Genomic DNA, 25,715 nt, shown 5'->3' on the forward strand with positions numbered 1-25,715 from the left:
AAATGACATGGTCTTTAAGCAAATGCCACAATGCACCCACAATGTAGCCATTGTCCACAATGGGCCTTTATTTGCCAGAAACCAGAAGTAAATGCTAATTTCCTATTTAAAAAAAAAAAACCTTCATGAATCACAGTCATGTAACTGCAGGACGCTGTAAATGGATGTAAAAACAGCCTGGTTGCTGAGTGCCAAAATGTGATTATGTGATTGAAAGCGGGGGGGGGGGGGGATGCCCTGGGTCATGAATCTGGGTCATAAGCACCCTTTGGTGATCCAGTATAACTTTAAATGGCCATTAAGTCAAGGACTACCCGTATCTCCAGAAAATAAGGAATAGTTCAGAATGCACATTTCACATTGTGACACCCACAAATTTATTTCAAAGTAAACACAAAGTATATATTTTAAATAACAGAAATGGCATCACCCATATTTAGGTCTAGATTTCTAAGATGACTCCAAGATTCTGTGACTCCCTACACCTTTCAGGTATGAACTGCACTTTCTTAAAATTCCTTATGCAAGTTTGCAATTCATATAGGGACTCCCAGGAAGTTTGCAATTCGCAGAAGAGACACCCAGAAACATCAGTCTCATGTTTTATGGGTCTCCTTTTCGTTGCATAACAGTGCAGTCGTTGCTGGGTGTTAGGACGATAGACCCCGGAAGCTTACTTACAACCTAGAGTTCAGAGTTGAGACAGCTTTTGTCAACTGAGCAAAAGTCTAGCTGGAAGGATGATTAGTATTCCTGATGGTTGTGTTATCACATTAATGTTATGTTTATGTTTAAATATGCCTTCCAATTTTCTGTTAAATGAAGTACATTGATTAAAAAAAAGATGTCAAATGGCAAAAGTTGACCATCTGTAGGATCAGCTTCGCATACATGATTGAGGTCCCAGGCATAAAAGACATTTCCCAACCCACTAGCCTGAAAATGTGTTACCAACGTAGTTGCTAACATGTTGATCTTAGATAATGGGTGTATTCATCTAGGACTTGCAGTTTGGCAGCCTGGGCTGAGGAATTTCTCTATAAAAGCCAAATCAAATTCAGTTCGCTGTAATAGAAATACACTGTAATATTTTCCTCTTTAGTTTGTAATTGTAGGAAAGTTTCTAGTCACTTCTGGTTTATAATTTTAAGAACAGTTCCATGGAAATAGCACTGATTATTGTAAGTTATCTCCTGCTGTTAAATAACTGTATAATAACAGATTGGCTACAATGGATTTTTCATAGTAATATTACATTGGCAAATATTTTTATAACTATTGCTGGATACTGAAAACAACAGGGATGTTAAGAATAACTCTGTTAAAATCAAATGAATCCAAGTTGTTTTTAGCACAAATTGCTATTTAGTTTTTGACTGGTTTAGTGCCAGTTTTATAATTTATCCCTTACAAAAATTGAATCTGGCACAAAAAAAGCTTAGAAAACATAGTAAAGAAAAACACAGTGTTTTTTTCTTTACATTTCTTTAGTGTATGGATTTTATAGTATTGACTTTTATTTTTCATGTTAAACAAATTCAAATGGGGTTCATTTCTTTAAATAACATAGATACTTGGATAAAAAAATTGTGCAACTTATTAAATATGGAGTATTATATGGTTATATACTTGCCCATACAAATATACTGTGTGTGTGAGAGAGAGGGGGGTGGGTGGGAGAGAGAGAGAGAGCAGACCATTAACAATTGAATAATAATCACATAGGATTTTACTTATAAATGCCATCATGTCACTTGTAACTCCCGGAATTCTCCAGTCATCCATGCTGAGTTGAAGTCTACCCATCAAAAGTTGCCAAGGCTGAGAAATATTGCTTTATAAATGTATTGAACCATTTAAGTGAATTGATTTAATTATCACCTATTTGAAAGTAAAACTATATAGTCTATAAAAACCCACATAACTCTATACTGTAGTCATGAGAGCTAAAAACTTGCAGCTAATGTGGTGGTGATTGTGCAGAAAATATATAACTCACTTTAAATGCGCCTATTGGACCGGGATGCCCTCCACACAGTCACCCATGCACTTGTGACGTCTCGGCTGGACTACTGTAATGCTCTCTACATGGGGCTCCCCCTGAGATGCACTCGAAGGCTGCAGCTAGTTCAGAATGCAGCCGCGCGGGTTGTTGCGGGAGTCTCGAGGTACTCCCACGTAATACCTCTCCTGCGCGGGCTGCACTGGCTACCTGTGGCTTTTCGGGTGCATTTCAAGGTACTGGTTATCATCTTTAAAGCGCTCCATGGCACAGGACCAAGGTACTTGCGGGATCGTATCCTGCCCCATACATCCCTTTGACCGATCCGCTCTCACAGGGAGGGGCTCCTCCGGGTGCCGTCCACGAGGCAGTGCCAGCGGGCGACGCCCAGGAGTAGGGCCTTCTCTGTGATGGGCCTGAGCCTCTGGAATGACCTCCCCCGTGACATCAGAACAATCACTGATCTCCGCTCCTTCCGTAAGATGCTCAAGACCCACCTGTTCAGTTTAGCGGGCCTGGCCTAATCCCGATCTAGTCCCTCAATTCTGTACTTTTAAATTTTGGGGGTTGTTTTAAGCTAATTTTTAACTTTTATTACCCTGTACAGTCTTATAGTTTAAGTGGTTTTTAAGTGTATCTATTTTATATTATGTTTTAATGTGGTGTCTGTACACCACCCCGAGTCCCTTCGGGGAGAGGGGGCGGTCTATAAATTTAATTAAATAAATAAATAAATAAATAAATAAATAAATAAATAAATAAATAAATGATCTCATGATACGTTGTTAGGTGGAAATATTATAGCTTGAATTCCATGCAGATAGTAACAAAATAATAGAATTGAAGGGATGTTGGAGGTCTTCTAATCCAACCTCCTGCCCAAAATGAATACCCTATAACATTTCAGACAAATGGGTGTCGAGTCTCTTCTTAAAAGCCTCCAGGGATGGATCACCCACTACTTCTGAAAGCAAGCCGTTCCACTTGTTAATTGTTCTCACGGTCAGGAAATTCCTCCTTAGTTCTAGCTTGCTTTTCTCCTCCTTCTATGGAGATTCTCAGTCATCCAGGTCATGGTTGTACCAAAGGTGCTTTTTCAGGGGGCAACTGGATTGTTTTGTTTTGTTTTCTTTAAATATATTTTGCTTCTCATCCAAGAAGTTTCTTCAGCTCTGACTGGATGGTGTTGAACGGAAGAATTTGTATTCCTTGCAGACAGCTGGTTGTTTGCATTCTCTTAGAGAGTCGTTGAGGACACTGAGATTTTTATATGTGTCCTCAAGGTCACCTGAATAGTGCAAATGGTTGTGGAGCCTTCTTGGTTGCAGAATGTTTTCTGCCCTGTGTCCCTTCACTGTTTAAGAAAGACTGTTGTGGTTGATTCTTTGTTGTCTGCATCTCGAAATGAAGTGCAAATGCTTCCTACAGTCTTTCTCGAAATCTGTTCATAATCCTACACCATTTGAACGGTGTTCATCCCAAAGTGCATAGCTAAAAGTCTATGGACCTTCTTAGTCATCCTTGTCACAGACTCATCCCCAACAGCCCGCACCTGTCTTCAACAGTGAAGGAACACAGGGAACAAAACATCCTTCAGCCAAGAACGTGCCACACCCATTTGCACTACTGAGGTGATCCTGAGCAGTGATGTATTAACCATTAAGCAGACTAAGCATGTGCTTAGGGCACCAGGCCCAAAGGGGGCACCACAGAGTTGAGAAAGAAAAAAAAACAATGAAGATTTGTACAGTATGTACAAAGGAGTGGGGCACCAAGATTTGTCAGTGCTTAGGGCACCAATGTTCCTTAATCTGCCACTGAGGATACAGGTCAGCCTCAAAGTGGCCTCAATGACTCTCTAAAAAGAATGCAAATGACCAGCTGTCTGCGAGGACTATAAATCCTTCCATTTCCCCCACCTTCCAGTTAGAGCTGAAGAAGCTTCTTGGATGAGAAGCAAAATGTCTTCAAAGAAAAACAAGAAAGTCCCATTGCCTCCTGTAAAAGCACCTTTGGGATTCTCTTCTTGTAAACAGAGACAGGTATAGCACACTTGTCTCTTTTCTTTTGAGAGTGATTCAGATTATTCAGTATTCATTTTACTTGGTTATTTCTCTTTGAAAATGATTTTCTTAATACATTTACATTTTTGTTGAACATAGTGATTATTGCTGTACAAATTTATTTCCAATTCATTCTACATTAAAAAAAAATGTGTGTAAACTGATATTAAATGTTCATGTTCTTCCAGGCTCTTTTAAGCTTTCAAATTAGTTTTGTATACATTTGCCACTTGCCTTCTTCTAATTGCAGATGCTGGAAATTAAGTATGAAATGAGACAATGGAAAAGATGATGCAACAATTTTACCTTTATATCCTGAAAATATTAAAAGAAACTCTTCCCAGTTTATGCATATAGAGATATATTTTATAATTATGCATATAGATAGAGATATCTTTTATAATTTGTCTGATGGTAGGCAGTCTTATTTTGTTTTGTTTTGTTTTTAATTCACATCCAGTTCAAATATCTCCAAAATAAAACACCAACAGATTACTCATTTAGATTAGAAGTAGAAGAGTGTGTGTTTACTTTTGAATGATGTCATTTTTAATTGAAACCTGTCAGATTTTTGGACACTCACACTTTTTGACTTATTGGGCTAATCAACAGCATCTCCCTAGACTATAACTACAACTATTTTGAAATAAATTAATTCCGTGAAATTAATTACCTATTAAGTGGATATAATATTGCAGCATTTGGCTGTTAAATCTGTTTTCTGCAGGGTGCCTGAATATGTCATCTTTGGTTTAATGTTTCATTAGGAGCTGATACAAGTTAACTACTTGTAATGTCTAGGAAACCTACTCCAGGGATCTAAGTTGCTTAAAAATCTTAATTTTGTGAGGGAAGTAGAAATATCTGTCACATTTTTCAAGGACACGCTCTAATATTCTTTGAAGTCGTCAAAGCTAATCTATACAGTACTGTAGATTTACATACAAAATATGCACATATACTCTGCTCAATCAGTAGAATCATCATTGCATTTTGTCTGAAGAAGTTACAGAATTTCTTGAAAAAGGAAGCTGGTGCAATTCATGTTCATTGATGTAACAAAAGACTATAGAATTGTGCTACCATCTCTGAGTCTTGCCTTCAATACTAAAATCAGTGTAACTAAAATACTTTTCCAAAATACTTCTGGATAGGAATCTCAAAATTGGGCTGCCTAATTATAGGAAAGCAGACTATGAATTTTGGTACTTGTCTTGCTTTCAAGATAGCAGCAGGTAACTATCTTTTTCTATGAAGGGCTGTTACACTATTTTTAAAGCCATGTACTTCATTTCACAGAAAATTGGAAGGCATATTTAAACATAAATATGACACTACTGTGAGAACACAACAGAGAGGGAGAGTAGAGGGAGCGAGGGAGTAAGAGGGATAGAGCGAATCTATAGTTATTCCTTATCCCAGTGTAAGAACTGCCTACTAACTTTTCCTGAATGCATGTCTTCGTGTCTATACCTGTATCTCAGCATCCTACCACAGTTGTGAGACCTCTCTGGAAGGACAGTTTTCCCTAATATTCCTCCTCAAGACACTGCATACAAATCATATAATATGAAGGGCTAGAAATGCTGGAAATATTGTGACTCCAGTTACCTGGAGTGTTACCTTCTGTGTGATTGCTGCCTTCAGTCTCGCCCCTGACCATTTCAACTGCTCCCCAGTTCTTTTTTTAACCATTTTTGGAGATTGAATTTATTGTTTGCAATCTCCTTTTTCCTCTTGGTTGATTGAGCAGTTGTCTAATCAATGGGCAAGCACACCCTTTTGAGATTCACACTGACTATGTTACTCTGATTGTAGGAAAGTGTGGTCAGAAAAACTCACTTCCTTGGATTGCTATGTTTTTTCTTTTTCTTTTTCCGTGGGTGACCCGTTGACTAAGTCATTGAGCAAACAGTGAAGACTTTTTTTTTTTAAAGCAACAACATTTGGTTGCCAAAACTGGTGGAATGGTCAATGAGCTGGACCAGAAGGTAGAAAGTCCTCAAATACATTGAGGAACTAATTTCTGGGTGCAGCAAAATTTAGGAATCATGATTTCCTGAGAACTCTAGTTTTCAAAGGAAATTTGGGAAATGTGTGGATGTGGTAGTCAAACAAGTTTGACCCCAACAATAGATTAAGCTAGAATCAATAATCCATGGAGCTTGTAGTATTTCCATGTTTGACTTTGCGTATCATTAAGCTGGACAAGATGGACAATTTACAATTAAAGAAGATAGATACTTCATATTTAATGCTTTTTCTAAAAGAAAAATGCTTTCTGGAATTTCCCAAGATAGTTCGCTGCCAGAATTCAGCATCATATTACCAACAGTAGGACCATGCTTTTGGTGAATTTGAGGGAAATGATTTGGGGAAACAAATAAATTAACCTAACATATATAGAGATTTAATCTTTAAAAATGAAAAGGCAAAATTATATAACAAAAAACAATTTTAAACATTTCACTTGTATGATATACTATAATACAGTTTTCACTTGTTTTCTGTTTGTTCACTTTTAACTTTGGTTATACTAGCATTTGTAAACTTGGTATGACTATTACTTAAGAAAATTATCACGTGAATTCAAAGCTTGTTTAAATTTAATAGGACTACAAAAAGAACTTAATTAAAAAATGAAATGAACAAATATTGTGAAACTAAGAGAAATGTAAATGTAAATGTGTAATTGGTTTGAATAAAAGTCATCTTGTCTTGCGGATTGTAGTTAACAAATATGTGTGAGGAAGTGAAGGTCTAAGTCGAATTATAAACAGAAAGGAAGTAAAAGCAAAAGCATGTGCAATTATGAATTTACAGCTTGGTGACAGTTGAATGATATGCTTCTTTGAATGATGATGATGATGATGATGATGATGATGATGATGATGATGATGAAGAAGAAGAAGAAGAAGAAGAAGAAGAAGAAGAAGAAGAAGAAGAAGAAGAAGAAGAAGAAGAAGAAGAAGAAGAAGAAGAAGAAGAACACAGGGATCTGTTTAAGAGAGATTGTGCAATATACTGAATGAATGTGATATGGGAAAAAGACATCTATACCATGTTTATGTTCCATTTGGTCTACAGATCATTGGTTCCTATCTTGCCATATTTAATCCTGGGAAGTTCTGGATGTGGTTCAAACTATTTTCTGAAAATTCAAGAGTATTTTTTTGGAAATGTAAAAGAAAAGGGGGAAAAACTAGACTGAATGTAGACTACAGGAAGAGAAAATATGATTCCTTATGAAAGGACAGTTTAATTTCCCAACAGAATGCATATAGAAAACTGCTGGGGTGACAGTAAAATAATTATGTTATATAAGTTTGTGCAGGTATCCTAATGGGAAATATGAAAAAGGATGCTTGAAGGAATTATGATGTGAAAGGGTGCGTATAAGAAGAAATTCACATTAGAAAATAATTGTTGCAAAAATGAAGATGAGAGATGTTGCTGAATGTGCACATAAGGAAAAAGATAGCAAAGCATGCAGTCAAAGAGGGCAAGGAATTGTTAAGATTAAAATGGCAGTGCAAATATATAAGTGGTTTTGATGAAGAATTTAAAAATGTGCCTTGGCTGAAACAAAGTGATGAAATGACTTGGGATGAAACTGAAGACAGGGAATGCTTGAAGGATTATTTTAGAGATTTATATTGGAATGATAGTGAAGTCTCCCAAGAAAGAAAAAAGTTGAAAAAGAAAGTCAAAATTGCTTTGAAAATTATAGAAGATTGTTGGGACTGAAAATAAAAGGCAGACTGTGTTTATTTGAGAGATATTAAAATATGGATATGCTTTGTTAGGGAGAGGATGTATCATTTATCTAGGAAAGGTATATAAAAGATGATAGCAAATTTTGTGTAATATGATTTTTATGTTCGGCAGGTAGTATGTAGATCTTTCTGTGTTGAACAGATCTTTTATAAATGTATGTGTGTGAGAAAGAAAGCTTATTGTTTGTCTATTTTTAGAAAAAATATTACAATAGTGAACAGGTCTGGATTATGGTTTGAGTAATTGTGGAGTTGACTTTTGGTTGCAGAATGTGACAAGAGCTGTTAGAAGATACAAGAGTAGTATTTGCAACTCTATATCTATACTAGACAACCCATGCCTCCCATTGGATCATTATTTCAGAGATATTTCCTTACTAAACAGAGAAACAAAATGCCAAGGGCAAAAAAGCAGTGGGAGCAGGAATGACTTCTGACTTCCTGCTGGCTTCCCCATTGACTTTCCTTGTGGGAAGTTGACAGAGAGCATCATTAAATCTTCCTCCCTTCTCTCCTTCCCTCCCCCCTTGAAAGTTTATAACTGGTTTGATATAAATTAGATTAATTAGACCTCCTTCTCTTTGGCTCACTACTACTTATTCTTTTTTTTTTTACTACCGGTATGTGCAAAAAACATTAATCACTCTTAAAGGAAATTGAATGATTAGTATAAATGTGTTTGCATATAACTTTTCTTAGCCTCTGAAATAAGAAAAAAATGTCTCTTTTTCACTTTCTGAGCTCTTATTCACCTTCTAGTTCTGAAAGTTATGACAAGGAAAGCTGCAGGCATGACAGAAATGAACCCAAGCTAGTTCTACCACATTGAACCAGTTCTTAAACCAATGGGCTCTGATCTGTAGCTTTATCATATGTTCTACTTTTTTGTTTGTTTCATCATGAAAACAGATGTTAGCCTTAAGATCTCTTGTTCTTTCTCTTTTTTAGGTCACTGGGGACGATGCATTGGTGACTGTGGTTCAGGTGGTGTTCAGAGCCGAGTAGTTTGGTGTGTACACTCAGAAGGCTGGACAACCCATCATTCAAACTGTGAACAAAGTGATAGACCTGAATGCCAGAGGAGCTGTTTTAAAATATGTGATTGGCACCTTGAACTCTTTGAGTGGGAAGTTTCAGAATGGAGCATATGCATTCTAGTCCCTTTTGCTCACGGTGAAATCAAACCAAGGACTTCGGAGTGTGTAACTGCACAGCATGGATTACAACACAGAACTGTGCAATGCGTACAAAAGTTGAATAGAACAGTGGTTTCGAAGGAGATTTGTGGATATTTTACTCCTCAGCCATCTATGGAACAAGCCTGTCTAATACCTTGCCCGCGAGATTGCGTTGTATCCGAATTTTCTGCCTGGTCTGAATGTAGCAAACATTGTGGAAAAAGTATACAGCATAGAACTCGGTTTATTATTGCTCCTCCACTCTACGGTGGAAGCAAATGTCCAAATCTCACTGAGTCCAGGATCTGTGAGGTTTCCATGTCTTGTCCTCATGAGGAAGAGGAATATTCCTACAGTCTTAAAGTTGGACCTTGGAGTAAATGCCGGTTGCCACATCTGAAAGAGCTTAACATGGTTGGGAGAACTATCCTGGATTTCAGTTCCGATTCAATAGAGCGAAGCACTTTTAAGCTTGAAATGATTGAAAATTTGCAACATTCTCACAAATTTAGCTCCCACTACAGCTCCAGGGCTTGGGATATAGACATTGGTTATCAAACAAGGCAGGTGAGGTGCACAAGAAATGATGGGAAAAATGCTATATTGAGGTAAGTTGTCCTCTTTATTCATGACAAATCTTTTCTTGAAAGGCATATTTCCAAATAGAAGGGCTGTTTTCTAATGGAGCAGCCTACCATGGGAAGATGGAGGACCATCTGCTGCCAATTATGTGAGCAGAGGCTGAACAGCCACCTGTCAAGGTTGCTGTAGTAGAAAACAGAAAGTTGGGCTACATCATCTTCACAATCTTTTTCAATGTTGCGTTTCTCTGATTCGATCTGTTTTTGTATACCAAGTCTATTATCCTGCAATTTCCAGTAATGTTTTATATTTACTCTTTATTTAGTAATAGGGTAATCAGGATCAAATAGTTCAGAGAGATAGTACCATTTAAGTGCTTCTCCTTTTTTTTTGGCAGAGTTTCAACCCATATTTTCTGCTAAAGGGAGCAGATAGCATTCATTGCCTATATGGCAATTACAAAGGCCATTTCAGATATTTCAAATCACTCGACTGCTGATTATCAAAAGAGACACATATCCATGGCAGAAGTAATTCAAGTAATTCTTACCCATTTATGACTACCACGGATTCATAAGAGCAGAAGGCTTAAAATATGTTCTATTAGGTTGCATAGCAGCCTTTCTTATTTGGGACTCTGTGGCTTGGAGAAAAGACAACGGAGGCAGAACTAGATGGAGTTCCATAAAAATCATACGTGACAAAGACAAAGTGGAAATTGAGAAGTTTTTCTTTCTTTAATTTATATTAACATTTGTGTTTGTGTGTGTGTGTTTTTCCTTCGTTTGTTCATTCAATCTTACTGGAAATTCTTAATGGTCTTTTGCTGATTAAGATTTAATCATTAGGCTTTATAATATGTTTATTAATAAGATGAAATGGATGGATAGATGGATCGACAGATGGACAGACAGACGGACAGGCAGATGATAGATAGATAGATAATACTGGTAAGGTAGATACTAGTAGATGATTCCTTAGCAAATCCCTAGATAGATAGATAGATAGATAGATAGATAGATAGATAGATAGATAGATAGATAGATAGATAGATAGATGATAGATAGATGATAGATAGATAGATAGATGATAGATAGATAGATAGAACAGACAGACAGACTGACTGACTTAACTGACTGACCTCTCCTTCCATCAAACATCATATTTTCAGTAACTTATCACCTTCTGTGATATTTCAATAAAAAAATCTCTTCACCCATATCTCATTTATATTTATTACATATGTATATATGTGTGTGTATGTGTGTGTATTTATACACACATATACACACAAACACATATACATATATACACCTTGATCAAATAAATCAGTTTTAAATTCCCATCCTTTATTTTTAACATAGTAATTTACCATTTTATCTATTAATTCTTCGGAGAGGAATTCTGAGGTGCTGATCCTTCATTGGGACCTTGTTCCGATGTGCTTATCTTCATTCCACCATTGTTGCCCTCAAAGTGATAGCCATTGCTTCTTCAGAAAAAAGAAAATTTTTCTTTCTCTCTCAAACCATAAGATGGTTTGGAAGGGGATTCAAAACAATTAAAGAAGCAATGTTTCCTCAAAGACATTCAGAGGTTTGATAATTTGGACAACTTAAAAGGCAATTCAGGGAGAATTGGACTATCAAAACTTTTTGGTTTTGAAGGTTCATTCTTTCCTTCAGGACAGGCCCTGGATTCCTCCAAATATTAATTATAGTGAAACAATGCTGGAAGAATATTTTGTTCCCATAGCTGTGATTGAATTACTCCAAAGGAATCTGGCTGGGCATTGAGAGATAAAAAAATGTTGCAGGGGTTACTTTTACATATATTAATACTGGAAATTAATAGGATTTTTGAAGATTGAACCAACGTAGAGAGATGAATAAATCTTGTTTAGGCTATTGCATGGAAATTGATTGTAAATCAACAGGCTAACAAAAGGAATATACATTTTGTTATAGTGTTGTCTCTGCTAATCTAATAATTTAGGGTGAATCAATATTCATGCCAATCTAATCTTGCAAATCTAGTTACAGAGAAATGACATTGATAAATATGGAAGAGTTTAGAGTTGAATTGTTTGTTGCAACTGACTATCAACCAAAAAGTTGTTTATACAATTATCAAATTCCAATTCAAGCAGAATTTTGCATTTTACAGCTGAAAAAGGTTAGCTGTTGTTTAAAATATATATATAAATTCTATAGTTGTGGAGTAGCTAGTAAGATTAATCATTTTCAATATAATTTCTTGCCAAGCTCAAGGAAGATAATAATTCCATCAGCACAATGTCTATTACCATATTCAAACTTAGCTTTTTATCAGATGGGAACTTTGTTGTGTCTTTCAAATAAAAGTTTAACCTTTCCTTCTGTCAACTTTTTCTGGGCTAATTTTCTTATCATTCCTGTAATGTAAATGTACTAAGTAAATAAATGGAAATAATAATTTGAATACAAAAATATTCCAACAGCAAGTAACAAGAAATGATAAAGAAGCATTGATAGATCGTATTAGGTTAGATAGTAAATACTATAAATGTTGCTGCTGAAATCATGGCTGGCTGTGGATCCCTCTCAGTCTTCCTTGTTTCCTTTATATAACCCCTTTATCTGACCTGTAATTTCCAGATCTCACTAGAAGAAAATAAGAAAGGGGATAGAAGGAGTTTATTAATGTTGCTGAAATATTTGCAGGACCAGTGGAATAGAAATGTATTTGTTAGTGTATTTGTGACCTTTTGTTTATTACATTGCACATATCTATCTATCATCTATCTATCTATCTATCTATCTATCTATCTATCTATCTATCTATCTATCTATCTATCTATCTATCTATCATCTATCAATCATCTATCATCTCTATCATCTATCTATCTATCTATCTATCTATCTATCTATCTATCTATCTATCTATCTATCATCTATCCATCCATCCATCTATCCATCCATCCATCCATCCATCTATCCATCTATATTCTTTTTTTTGGGGGTGTGATTTAGACAAAAGGCATGTTGTTTTAAGGTTCCATTGTGCAAATTGTGCAAGCCGGCCTGGGCTGTTAATTTTAACTTATTTTAAATGTATTGTCTTTTAAATTCGCTTTGTTTTTTTGGATATGTATTTAATTTAAAAAAAAAACTTTTGGGATGTGTGTTTTTTTAATGTTGTACGCCGCCCTGAGTCCTTTTGGAGAAGGGCGGCATATAAATCCAAACAAACGAACAAACAAACAAACAAACAAACAAACAAATTGTCCCTGTAGTTCCTGTGGGTTTTGTCTCACAAAGCATTAAAGATATAGCCACCTTCCAATCTTGCTTGAATTATTCTGCAGTATTGTAATTGCCCAGGAGCCTCTGTACTTAAATTTCTGTATAGACCTGATTAATTTGCCAGATGACTCATGGCTGGAGAAAGACATAAGCACATGTGTTAAAACCAAATCATTTTAAACAGTGCTTTGGGCAGCATTTTCATTCGTTACTAGGGTAAATATATATTTGAAGGGAAAAAAGACCCCTGACAAAGGTATCTATTCATTCATTTCATGCATTCATGAACTCATTTTGGTACAGATTTGAATTATTTCCTCTTCTAGACCAGTTTTTGCATAGGCTATACAGATTCTTCTTTCCTATGATATATTAAAATTTATGATAATGTTGCTGGATCAGTTTAGGCATGTAGATACTTGATTAGATAATGGCAGTCAGATGATTCATTTAATAATCTCCCTTGACCACTCCATCTTTATATTTTGAAAAAAGAATCAGACTGGGGCAAAAGCAGTAGAAGGCCCTGGTCCAGGGATCAACCCAATATAATATGCTATCATGTAGGAGTGATAAGTATGAGTCTGTGAGTGGGTAACTGCTCACTTAGTCTGGAACACCAATAATATAGCACTATAATTTCAATTGTTCTGTGATGCACACTTGCTTGTCCATGATCCTGAATGATACAGCTATCTAATAAGAAGGTTGGTAGAAGAGAGATCTTTTCTTTTCTTTTCTGTAATATATGTTTGGATGTATCATTTTACTATTTTGCTTTTTGGAGTGATGGAAATTATTTGTTATCAAAAGTAATTTCTCCACTGAAGGTCCTGAAAGATATATTCCAAATCTCATTTCCAGTAGGTGAAGATGCTTGTTCAAGACCACGCAAGTACCAATCACTGCTTCTTTCCTTTGTCTGAAATGAAGTTATTGGACCTTGAAGCAAAAGAATGAAAGAAAGTAGTGATGCTGACACTCTCGGCAATACAAAAAACAAAGACTACCTTATCTGTTTGTCGTATTGCTATTTGCAGGGATAGGAGTAGGAGTGATGGCTTTGCTGAGTACCCCTGCTGCAATGCCCATCTCCAATAGTAGTAATAATAATAATATTCTTCAAGCTGACAATATCAAGCATGTTGAAGTCAAGAAGAAGGTTAGAAGTGAATACATCTCAAAAGTGAAGAAGCTATTAAAGTACAAACTCAATGGAGGAAATACCATGAAGGCAATTAATACTTGGGAAATTCCATTCATTGCATACACCGCTGGAATAGTATAGTGGACTCAAGTAAACACTAAAAGCCTTGGGTAGGAAGACCAGTGGTCCGCTGGCAGATTGGGAGCTGGCAGCAGAGTCGGATAGTGAGAAGGTTGGGGAGGAACAGGGTCCAGCCCTGGAGTCTAGGGAAGGCTCGGATGAGGGCTCTGAGGCAGAGAGGGGGCCAGGGCCATCTGGGAGTTATGAGCTACCTCCAGAGCCTCCAGAGTTGGATATCAGCGAGGCAGAGGAACAGGGGGAGCCTGTTCCCAGTGCGCATGCACAGAGCTGCCAGAAGGCAAGAACAGTTAAAAGACAAAAGGGACGACTTGGGAGTAAGGCTTGGAGGTGATTGGCCCCTCCCATAGTATAATGAAGGAGCAAAGGCAGCTGAGCTTTTGCAGAAATCAACTTTGTTCGTTCTGGTTGGTTTAAATTCTGAAGCTCCATTTTGATTCTTTGCTCGGTGTGGCCTTGTAAGCTAATTGCCAATTAGGTCTTTGGCAGTGTTTCAAGGAAGATAAAGGTGGGTGCTTATCAGCCTTATCCCAAAGGACTGTGGCAGACTTCTGTCGGACTCTTTACAAACTATTTGTGACTCATTATGGGCTGTGAATGAACATAATTCACAGCCTTTGAAATAAAAAGAGGGCTAAGCATGTACTTTTTACTGTATCAGGAGCCTAGGTCAGAACAACCAAATAATGACAATGTATCATTCATTCATGCAGCAATGCTGACAGACTCTATTTACCAAGGAAAATGGAATGTTGCAACTACTTCGGATGCATAAAAAGGAAAAAAGGGCATTGGAAAAATATCTGAAGGATAGTGAAGAAAATGCACTGAAGATAGGCTTGATGACTACTGGAAAGACCAAACTGGCTTACAAAAATGACCGAATGAAGAAGTTGACAGGGGGAGAAATAGGCCAAATCCCACCTAAGCATCAGGCTGGCTTGGCAACGAACCATGATGATGATAATAATGATAATTTCAAACAAGCTATCTGAAAGATCTCTTTTTACATTTTTATGTAGCAAATATCAGTTACATTAATTTCCAGTTTACAAAGCAGCAATGGCCCTTTAGCACCTTTGCAATTTTATGCTACATTTAGTGTAATTAACCTCACATTATATGTGATTAAATGCTGTGATCCTGTTGCAAAATTGTGGCATCATGAGACATTTATACAGAGAGGGTCTATTGAGCTCGTCTCCCATTTCAAGAAATTTACACCCCAGACTTAATTATTTGAAGAAGAAACTTATTAGAGGAAGTCTCGTTTTCTGAATGACATTTGCATGGCCTGCATACTTCAACTTTCCAAAAAGCAGCCTTAAATCAATGAGATAGTAATATTGGAATCCTTTCAATGTTGCCATGTTCTTATATTAGTTTAAAATAGTCCTTTAATTGAACCCCGTGTACATTCTTACTCCTGCATTGTCTCTTTGGTTTCCTTAATCTCTTCTACTACTTGGCAAGAGATAACAAATTAGGGATTGATAAAATGTAACTGGGGAAAATCTAATTATTATGGAGTGGTCGTAGTGGGTTTTTTGTGTATGTATGTTTTTGCTCGAGTGATAACTCTTCAGGATTTGTTTCTAACAAAACACTTTCTTATCACAGCCTTTGTATGCAAGAAGCCATCCCTTTGACCTTTCGCTCCTGCATTATGCCTAAGGACTGTCAAACATCAGGCTGGTCTTCCTGGAGCTCCTGTTCAAAGACTTGTTACTCAGGGGATCTCTCACCAGGATTCCGCAGCAGAAGAAGGATTATAAAGCACGAAGCTCTTGGAGCTGGCAGGGAATGTCCTGAAACCGAAGAAAGAGAAGTCTGCAATACTGATGGTGGTGGAAAACACCTTCAGCCTTGTCCAAGGTATCCCATACCTTTGCATTTCTCATGTTTCGCCAGAGTTGATCTTCAGGTGCCTCTAGTGCAGTGATGGCCAACCTTTTTGTCCTTGCGCAAACAACAGCGTGTGCGCACGTGCCCACACCCATAATGCAATGCATGCCCCCCGCCCGATCTCCCCCTGCGCGTGTGCACACGACCACCCGTGCACCATTTTGGGCCTAGTAGGCCTCCCTGAAGCCTCCTGGGACCAAAAATGCACTCCCCCGTGTGTGTGCCTACACTATTACAGGAGTTATGTTGGCCTCATATGCAGCTTTATTCCTCTCTAGCATTCATCTCCATTGTTCAGTGATGCATTTCCTGCCTCTCTAGGATTTACCTCGATCTGTTCCTGTGAGGCACTTCCTGTTCCTGTTGGATATATATCGATGGCTTGTATAGTGTTTTGCAAAGACTCGAAAATCAGCTGGCTGGCTGCACATGCTTGGTTGAGCTCAGCTGGGGCTCGTGTGCTGGCAGAGAGGCCTCCTTGTGCCACCTGTGACACACCTGTCATAGGTTCGCCATCATGGCTCTAGTGGCTTTAGGGTCAGTCCTATGGTTGACATCTTTTGATTGAATGAAGAACAAAAGAGTGGATCCATGCACATTTTTCTGGATATGAGACAGATACCTCCATGCATCTTGGGATGTTTTTTTAATGTTTTTTTTTTAATGTAGAAAATAGGATGACCTTCAGAGAGAAATGCAGGAATGTTTTTTAAAAGTCTAGAATAGCTAGATCGCATTCAGGAAGTGGCTCAGACAAAGTAATTTTTCCAATAGTCCTTGACTTGCAATCATTTGTTTAGTGATCATTTGAAGTTACAACAACACTTTGAAAAAAGTGACTTATGACCGTTTTTCACACTTACGATTGTTGCAGCATCCCCGTGGTCACATGATCACAATTTGGATGCTTGGCAGCTGGTTCATATTTATGACAGTCTCAGTGTCCCAGGGTCAAGTGATCACCTTTTGTGACCTTCTGACAAACAAACTCAATGCGAAAAGCCAGGTTCACTTAGCAACTGTATTACTAACATTATAACTGCAGTGGTTCGTTTAAGAATTGTGGCAAAAAAAAAAAAAAGTCATAAAACTCAACTGTCTTGCTTAGCAACAGAAATTTGGGGCTCAATTGTGGTTGAAGACTACCTGAATAAGAAGGATGAGATAAAACACAATCAGATTTGCAGAATTCTATTAGAATAGCCGGTCTGCAGCCTTGCTGTAGAGTAGAATTGCAGGTCTGATCCATGGAGTGGGAATAGCATTCTGTATCAGAACATAGCCAGGCAGAAAAATGTTACAGGTGCCTTTGCGTCTGGGGCATTGCCTAAGTTTGTTAAAGAGTTAATTGAGAACAAAGAAAAGAATAAGATGATATCTGGCTTTGGAAATGAAATTCAGCTTGTTGTTTGATGGTTTGTGCTTCCCCTGAAGGTGCAGCCTGGAGAGTGTGTGTGATCTTTGGTTTTCAGCTATTGCTAGCTTCCCATATGACAATTCCAGAGTGGAGTGCCGTTGCATTGTTACTGCTAGAACATGGCTGGCCATGAGCAGTGGTGAAATTCATTTTTTTTTACTACTGGTTCTGAGGGCCTGGCTTGGTGGGGGTGACAGGGGAAGGATGCTGCATAATCCCCATTCCCTCCCCACTCCTGGGGGAAGGATATTGCAAAATCTCCATTCCCAGCCTACTCTGAAGCCAGCCAGTTCTCCAAACTACTCCAAATTTCCGCTACCGATTCTCCAGAACCTGTCAGAACCTGCTGAATTTCACCCGTGGTCATGAGTCAAATGGATTTGCAGCATTCTGGGTGCCTTGAGCACATTCCAACTTGGACTATGGAGAACTATCCTCTATGTGAAAAGTATGCCAAAATTAACCCAAGTGGTAGTTAGTAACCGATACAAAGATCTGGTTCCCAGGATACGGAGATTGAAAAAATCTGCACTATTGCTTTCTAAGCACACTTTAAAGTATTCTCATGAATTGTTAAATTCTCAGTGGTTTGGGCATTGACTGTCTGAGCAGTTTGCCTAGCCATTTGCCAACACCCCAGAAGATAAGCTTAAGGTACAGAAGGATCTTGACAAACTTGAACATTGGGCACTATCTAATAAAATGAAATTCAATGGTGAAAAGAGTAAGGTTCTACATTTAGGCAACAAAAATGAAATGCACAGGTAGAGTATAGGTGGTACCTTGCTCAACAGTAGTAACTATGAAAGGGATCTTGGAGTCCTAGTGGACAACCATTTAAATATGAGCCAGCAGTGTGCAGCAGCTGCCAAAAAAGCCAACAGAGTTCTAGGCTGCATAAATAGAGGGATAGAATCAAGATCACGTGAAGTGTTAATACCACTTTATAATGCCTTGGTAAGGCCACACTTGGAATACTGCATTCAGTTTTGGTCACCACGATGTAGAGAAGATGTGGAGACTCTAGAAAGAGTGCAGAGAAGAGCAACAAAGATGATTAGGGGACTGGTGACTAAAACATACGAAGAACGGTTGCAGGAACTGGATATGTCTAGTTTAAGAGAAAGAAGGTCTAGTGGAGACATGATAGCAGTGTTCCAATATCTCAGGGGTTGCCACAAAGAAGAGGGAGTCAAACTATTCTCCAAAGCACCTGAAGGCGGAACAAGAAGCAATGGGTGGAAACTAATCAAGGAGAGAAGCAACTTAGAACTGAGGAGAAATTTCCTGGCAGTTAGAACAATTAATCAGTGGAACAGCTTGCCTCCAGAAGTTGTGAATGTCCCAACACTGGAAGTCTTTAAGAAGATGTTGGATAGCCATTTATCTGAAACGGTATAGGGTTTCCTGCCTAGGCAGGGGGTTGGACTAGAAGACCTCCAAGGTCTCTTCCAACTCTGCTATTGTATATAACCTGTTAAGAATCTGCTGCTAAGGCATGTAGGGAACTCCATCAGAAGTTGTTTTCCCATCCCCCAAAAGCATATCAAACGTTATGAATAAAATAAACATGTTGCTAGTGCGAGGTAAACTTACTTTTCAAAGATAGATCTTCCTCAGTATTTTCGTAGATTATGTTCAGAGGCTATTTGGGGGAGGGGGGAGTTATTGGAGGAAATGAAGGATGAAGAATTCAGTCTGCTCTTTCACTGCTCTCAAAATTTTTAAAACATTCATAATAGCAATAGCAATAGCACTTGGACTTACATACAGTTTTACCATCGTCTCTAAGCGATTTACAGAGTCAGCATATTGTCCCCAACAGTCTGGGTTCTCATTTTACCCACCTCGGAAGGATGGAAGGATGAGTCAACCTTGAACCTGGTGAGTTTTGAACTGCCAAATTGCAGGCAATCAGCAGTCAGCAGAAGTAGCCTGCAGTGCTAAACTCTAACCACTGCACCACCATGGCTCATAATGTCACATTTTTGCACAATCCGTCTTTCTTGTCGTTGTCCTTGAAAAGAGAAAATAAGTTTAATATTAGAACATAACACCATATGAAAGAAGCACATATGTAGATTTTTAGTACATAATGTTTAGGCATTGAACTAGAAGTGAAAACATAACTATCAGGCATATCATTAATTAAAAGCGATGAGGTTTTAAATTTATGAAAGTTTATCCCACCCTGTGGCTTCTGACCTCAACTTTCTATTGAATTACTGAATTCTTGCTGACTTGATCTTCTACTTTTGGTAAGTTAGAAATCACAAGTAGATAAAACACACACACACACACACACACACACACACACACACACACACACACACACACACACACACACACACGATTATGGGTTAGAAGGCTGTGTGCCAAAAGAAGAAATCAGGCTACTAGCTCTTTGAAAATACTATCATTGCAGTGAGAACATGCTGTGGATATTTTTAAAGTTACTAATTTTTGCAAATTCAGAATCTTGCTACACTGTGCTCAACATCAGCTGAAAAAACAGAATATTCATCTCTTTAAAAGCAGTAGTATAAAAGCTATTGAATATGAGTATGCAGGCATCTAGACTTGAAGAGGAAAAGGTCTCTCAGTATGCATGGGACACTGACTTCACACTTATCAGCAGTTCTGTGTGCTGCCAAGAAACCGTGGAAGTGCCATTAGGTGCATTGTGAGAATAAAACAAGAGGAAAATAACACAAGTGTTTCCGAGAGTCTTTTTGCTTGTAAAACTATAGAGAGAATAAAAGCAAATATCACTGTAATTTTCCTTTCTTTGGGTAAAATACCTTCTTCATATAGACTTACAGTGTTTGACTTTTCAGTAAATAAGAGTTAGGAAGACAGATAGGCTATTCCTTTTCTCTGTCTCTCTCTGTCTCGCTCTCACTCTCACTTACTTTCTTCATGATACATGTACATAGACAATTCCAGGCACATTTGGATAAAATTGGGATTTTCTGGGAAGAGACAAAACGCAAGCCAGTTAATCTTAATTGATGAATTTACCTTGGAAGAAAACAAGCTCCAAAATAAGATGTGAATATTTATAGTACGTTCCCAAGCCAACTTTTTAGTATTTTTCAAAACCTACATATTACCCTACTGATCTAGTACCATGTAGTTAAGGGGAGCATTTAGCAAACTAACCAAAAGAATTCATTCCAACTAATATGAAGTCTTATTTGTTGGTCCAATATGATACTCTAATCCACAATGGCATAAATTGAATATTTGGTTGGAAGTGTTTATATGCTGCTCCAATTGAAAGTGTCTTTCAGTGGCTTACCATACCTTCTTTATATAAATCAGATTGAAGACTGCAAAGTCTAAAATAAATCATAGAGTTCAAGGCAATGCACATTGATGAGCTGGGGGAAAGTGTTTTAGACCTGTAGTCTTTTTGGTAGGCAAATCTTTTAGGACACATGGTTTCATTGAAGATCTTGTAATGAGCCTTGTCCAGCTGTTTGTTCTTGCAAGCTTCTATGTCTGCTTACATATTACTGCTTATTATTCTTCCTATGGATAGTGGATCTCTTTTCAAATTCATCGGGTGAGGAAGAAGAAACATAGAACATGGAATCATAGGTCTGGAAGTGACCTCATAGGTGTCCTAGTCCAGCCCCCTGCTCAAAACAGGACAGGATCCTTATAACATCCCAGTCAAAAGAAATGTCCAAAGTTTTACAGTGAAAATAGAAAAAAGCTTACAGCAAAGATAGAAAAAGAAAAGTATAACTTTTCACCAGTCCAGCAACCCAGGATGAGTGAAATGGCCTTGTGTTGTTGTTGTTTTTCTTTCCTCTTGTTGGTTTCTTTCAGTTTAGGAAATCCTGAGATATTCAGTACATTCCTGAGGGAATGTAGATGAAGTAAATTCCTCTAAAATGGATGGAATTTATCCTTCAAAAATAAGATCTAGTCTTTCGGTTCTTTTATTTGCAAAATTGTTAAATGGATCTCTTTGTCAGTGGACTTTACATAAATGTTTCCCATTCCTTATTCTCTACAAGATATTCATGGAAAACCTCTGAATGGAAGGAATGTGATGTTTCCCTCCTGTTGGAAAGGCAGGATCCTCGACTCGATAAACATGGAGCACTCTGTGGAGGTGGGATACAGATCCGCGAGGTCTACTGTGCTCAGACAACTTTGGAGGAAATGCACAAGTCAAAGGAAGGTACATAGAAATTATTTATATATTTTCTGGTAAATAAAGGATAGGGGTGTGTGTGTGAGTGAGTGAGAGAGAGAGAGAGAGAGAGAGAGAGAGAGAGAGAGAGAGAGAGAGAGAGAATACAGAAAAACCCATGTTTTAGCTGCCTCATATCTAGGAGAACTGGGGGAAAAAAGCTTTCTTTGAGTCTGTGTAAGGTAATCTGAATAAATAATCAAACTGACATGAAATGAAAATAAAAAGGCAGAATACATGTTTCTCAGCAAAATTGTAAGAGTATTATTTTGTGTTACCATTGCAAATAAGTACAATTTAGATTAATGTCATGTAGTACGCATGTATGCACAGAGTTTGAAATAAAAACGGTATTGAAAGAGTGGAGATATTAGCTGATACGGAATTGTCAGGTAAGGATCATGTTTATTTGTTTTAGTTTGTCAAACTGATACATTTTGATGGGGGCATCCCATTGTGGAGGTGGCTAGTAGATTAGTAGAAGAGTCCACCTCCATTCTGTCTACACATTGGCTCTTTATATCTGTTTTAATATTAAGTGTAATCAGGGGTGGATTCCAGCAGGCACTACTGCCAGTTCGCTCATGAGTGCTGTGCACACCTGTGCAGGGCAATAAAAATTGCTCTGCGTATGTGCAGAAGCCAGAAACAAGATGGTGGCACCTATAGCGCCGCCCAGAGAACGGGTTTGGAGGCGTAGCAGGCCTGGGTCGCTGCTGATTTCAATGACTCAGGCCGCCAAACCACTACCGACTTGGCCAAACCAGTCTGAACCAGTAGGAACCCACCACTGACTGTAATGCTTTAACTTTCAATGTCAATGATTTAATGTTTTATTCCTGTAATTGTTTATCTTGTTCTTTAAGCTGCTCAGAATCTCTTGGTAGAGAAAGCGATGGGCGGCACAGAAATTTAAATGAATAACATAAACTCCTTTGTATTTATTTTAAATACCCCATCTTTAGAAAAATATAATTTTGTTGCAGAAATGGTGGTCAAAATCCTGTACCTTAAACCCAGAACTGGCTTGTTTGAAAAGAAAAACCAAGTCCGTCTTTAAGAGAGGTTGCTTGCCTCCCACGTTTGGCCTGAATTCTCTGCTAACTGTTGCTGATTATCGATTCTGTCCATTTGTAAGAGGGGGGGTTGGGCACCTTTATCGCCACCCCGCCCACCGCAAAGAACATCTTTGCCTCCTGCTAAGCTTATATTCAGCTTTTGTAGGGAAACTCTTTATAAAGTGAGCAAGATAATCACTCCCTTTGTTCACTATGTTCATTAGCAGTTCTGCTATGGTTGTTATCTTCTGCTTTCTTTCCTCTGGATGGTTGCCCTGGTGTCAGAGTTTTACTGAATAGACATGGACCCATGAAAAAAAAAAAACTTAAGGGGACTGGCTTGATCCAAGCCATAAAAGCAGAGCTTTGAAATCATAATTTGAAATATAAAAGTATTGCAATGCAGCCAACTTATAGAAGTCAGCTCTTTGAATTAATTAGGAAAAATCATGGTTAATTGGTTTAGTTCACTGCTGTGGGGAAAAGATTTTCCAAAGTTTTATGCTGCTTTAAAATCGAAGGGGGAAATGTTTCCCATAATAAACATCAAAGACCAGTTAATACTGATATTTTAATACATTACAATAAAAGCAATTTCTTTCTTTGGAAGAGCTCAGAATGGTATAAAGTCCACCTTCCCCGAAGCACTCAGAGTAGGGAGATACAGATTTTATATTGTGTCATGCCCCCATGTAAAAGGGTTTTTACACAATATGTAACTTATGTGGAGTTTTTAGTTATACTGGCCACAGGAGGCACTACATGACTGTTTTCATCCTATTTGGGATTTATCAGAAATTGGTAGCTAGACATTATTCTATGCGGTTCAAATTCTCCATCAGGATTTGAATTTGTTGACCTTGGTGTGTAGAGTATAGAGTGCATACAGTGCATTGGGAGCTATCTATGGTGCTCAGTGGTTTCAGAAGAGATATATGGAAGCTCTCAGAGTGTCCTTTACTTTGCTCTCAGTCTGACATAAAATTGGTTTATTTTATTTCCTTTAAAGACAAAACCCAATAGTATCCAAACATTATTTTCCAAAAATAAAGGTCAGCCCTTCTCTCAGAATTCTAGGTAAAAATGGACTCCTACTGCAACACAAACTAATTGATTCCATTTTAAATCCCTGATTCTAAATCCTTTTGGTTGAAACATCTTGGCCTATTGACTTTTCCCCAACTTTTGTTTGATATTCACCTCAGAGAATTCGACAACCTATTCCTTCTTTTATCATCTGGTGTTTACTTTTAAGAAAGGTGTTGCTCAGGTGGTCATATAATATCATGCCGGGGGTTTCATTCTGTCAGTTTTAAAAGCTCAAGGAAGAGGCCCATGACCAAATGTAAGGGTCACTTGAAATTTGAAAGGCATTTGTACACTTAAGGCACGGTCCCTGGCATAACTCACTCCAGCTCTTTCTGAAGCAGACACTTATCCAGATGGAGTAGGACTGTTTTTGGGCAAGGCTTTGATGGGCTTTAATTATAGGCATTAATAATATGCACACCTGGGACTTGACTACAAGATGCATGGAGAAATCCCAGAATAAGCTCTGTATGGACCCAACTACACATACTTCTATGATGTGGGCCTACAACTGGATGGCTGTCTCTTTTACGGAATAATATGTGTTTGTTTCAGGACTAAAAATAGTAATCCAATAAACCAGAATATATTGGACCAAGAGCAAATATTCCTGTGCATCAGTTCTTACCTCTTATCCTCCTTTTTTATGTACTTCATGTAATATTCTCCTATGTATTTAGAGATTAAACTAATCCATTCCTTTTCTTATTTAGATGTTGTTGTTTACATAACCTTTTATTTTTCCTTAAGATATGGTGAAGAAGGGGATGGGTCACAGACTGATTTTTGCCTGCTGTAATCTCCAGACTGAATAATAATACAGTTCAGCCATGTGATTAAGAAAAGCAGAAGCAGATCAGAGCTAGAGACATGGGCATGAATGGCTTATGGAGATAAAATGGTTTGATGTTAAGAGGAAGCATAAAATACAACTCTCTACTTTCTCATATTACCACTTCTGTAAGAGCCAAAATTGTACTAAAAATCCTGATTGTAATATATGAGGTATGATTTAACAGTCTTATTTATTAATTAATTGCAATCTATAAATGGATGTCTAGAGTCCAGTGACTCTGAAACCATTAATATTGAACTCATAAGCTCTACTGAATTCAGTGTGATAGATCCAAAAAAGGAGTTTCAGTTTGCCACTAAAAATGATTATTTTCTGTACTTAATTCTTCATGTTGTTTTCCAAATATCGAATTATTTGTGGCAATAATCCTCTAATTACAAGAGTAATTTATTGCAATATGACCTTAAATCAATAGCCACGTATTTTCAGACCCTCTTCCATCTTTAATGCCATGTACAGCCTATAATTAATTTTAACTTCATATATTTATGTTTTTTTCTCTCTTTATGTCTGCTTCTGTTGTATTTTCTCTCCTGTTTTATTTTAAAAGACAAACAATGACAAAAAATGTTAATTGTTCTGCCGGTGAGGGCTGATGAGGACAAGGCATATGACATATGATCAGTACAATCAATAGTTATGTGACTCTCTCATAAATTGGAAAATGAATGAGTGTTGTTTTTTCATGAGGATCTTGTCAGGCTAGAAACAACGTCTTATCTGCTGCAATTATATCAAAAGGACTGGTTTGATTAGTTAGGATCCATAATACTGATTCTCTAGCCTCAAGGTGTGATTGTGTCATTGAGAAGCAGCCTGCAAACATGTGGAATTGATTAATGGAAGAGCTGAAACTGAAAGTATATTTAATGGGCATAGATTAAAATATACAGTAGATAACAACCTGGACCTTACATTTTCTCAGACAGGAAACAGGAACATCAAGACTGAAGTACAGAAGGAAATGATGAAATGAATTGATTTGTTTTCCTAAAGTGGACATGGGTAATAGA

The 25,715-nt window shown here is 37.6% G+C and overlaps 1 protein-coding gene across 2 annotated transcripts in view; it reads left to right on the forward strand.

The window, feature by feature from the left end:
- THSD7B (thrombospondin type 1 domain containing 7B) overlaps positions 1-25,715 on the forward strand; it is a 533,620-nt gene that overhangs the window by 207,116 nt on the left and 300,789 nt on the right. For both annotated transcript variants that reach the window (XM_081936133.1, XM_081936134.1), the window contains exons 3-5: positions 8,790-9,627; positions 15,791-16,045; positions 21,521-21,687. In XM_081936133.1, the coding sequence (XP_081792259.1) occupies positions 8,790-9,627; positions 15,791-16,045; positions 21,521-21,687 (1,260 nt within the window). The remainder of the gene's footprint in view (positions 1-8,789; positions 9,628-15,790; positions 16,046-21,520; positions 21,688-25,715) is intronic.

This window comes from Natrix helvetica (genome assembly GCF_964273705.1).
Source record: "Natrix helvetica genome assembly, chromosome: 1".
In the NCBI taxonomy this organism is placed as follows: Eukaryota; Metazoa; Chordata; class Lepidosauria; order Squamata; family Natricidae; genus Natrix; species Natrix helvetica.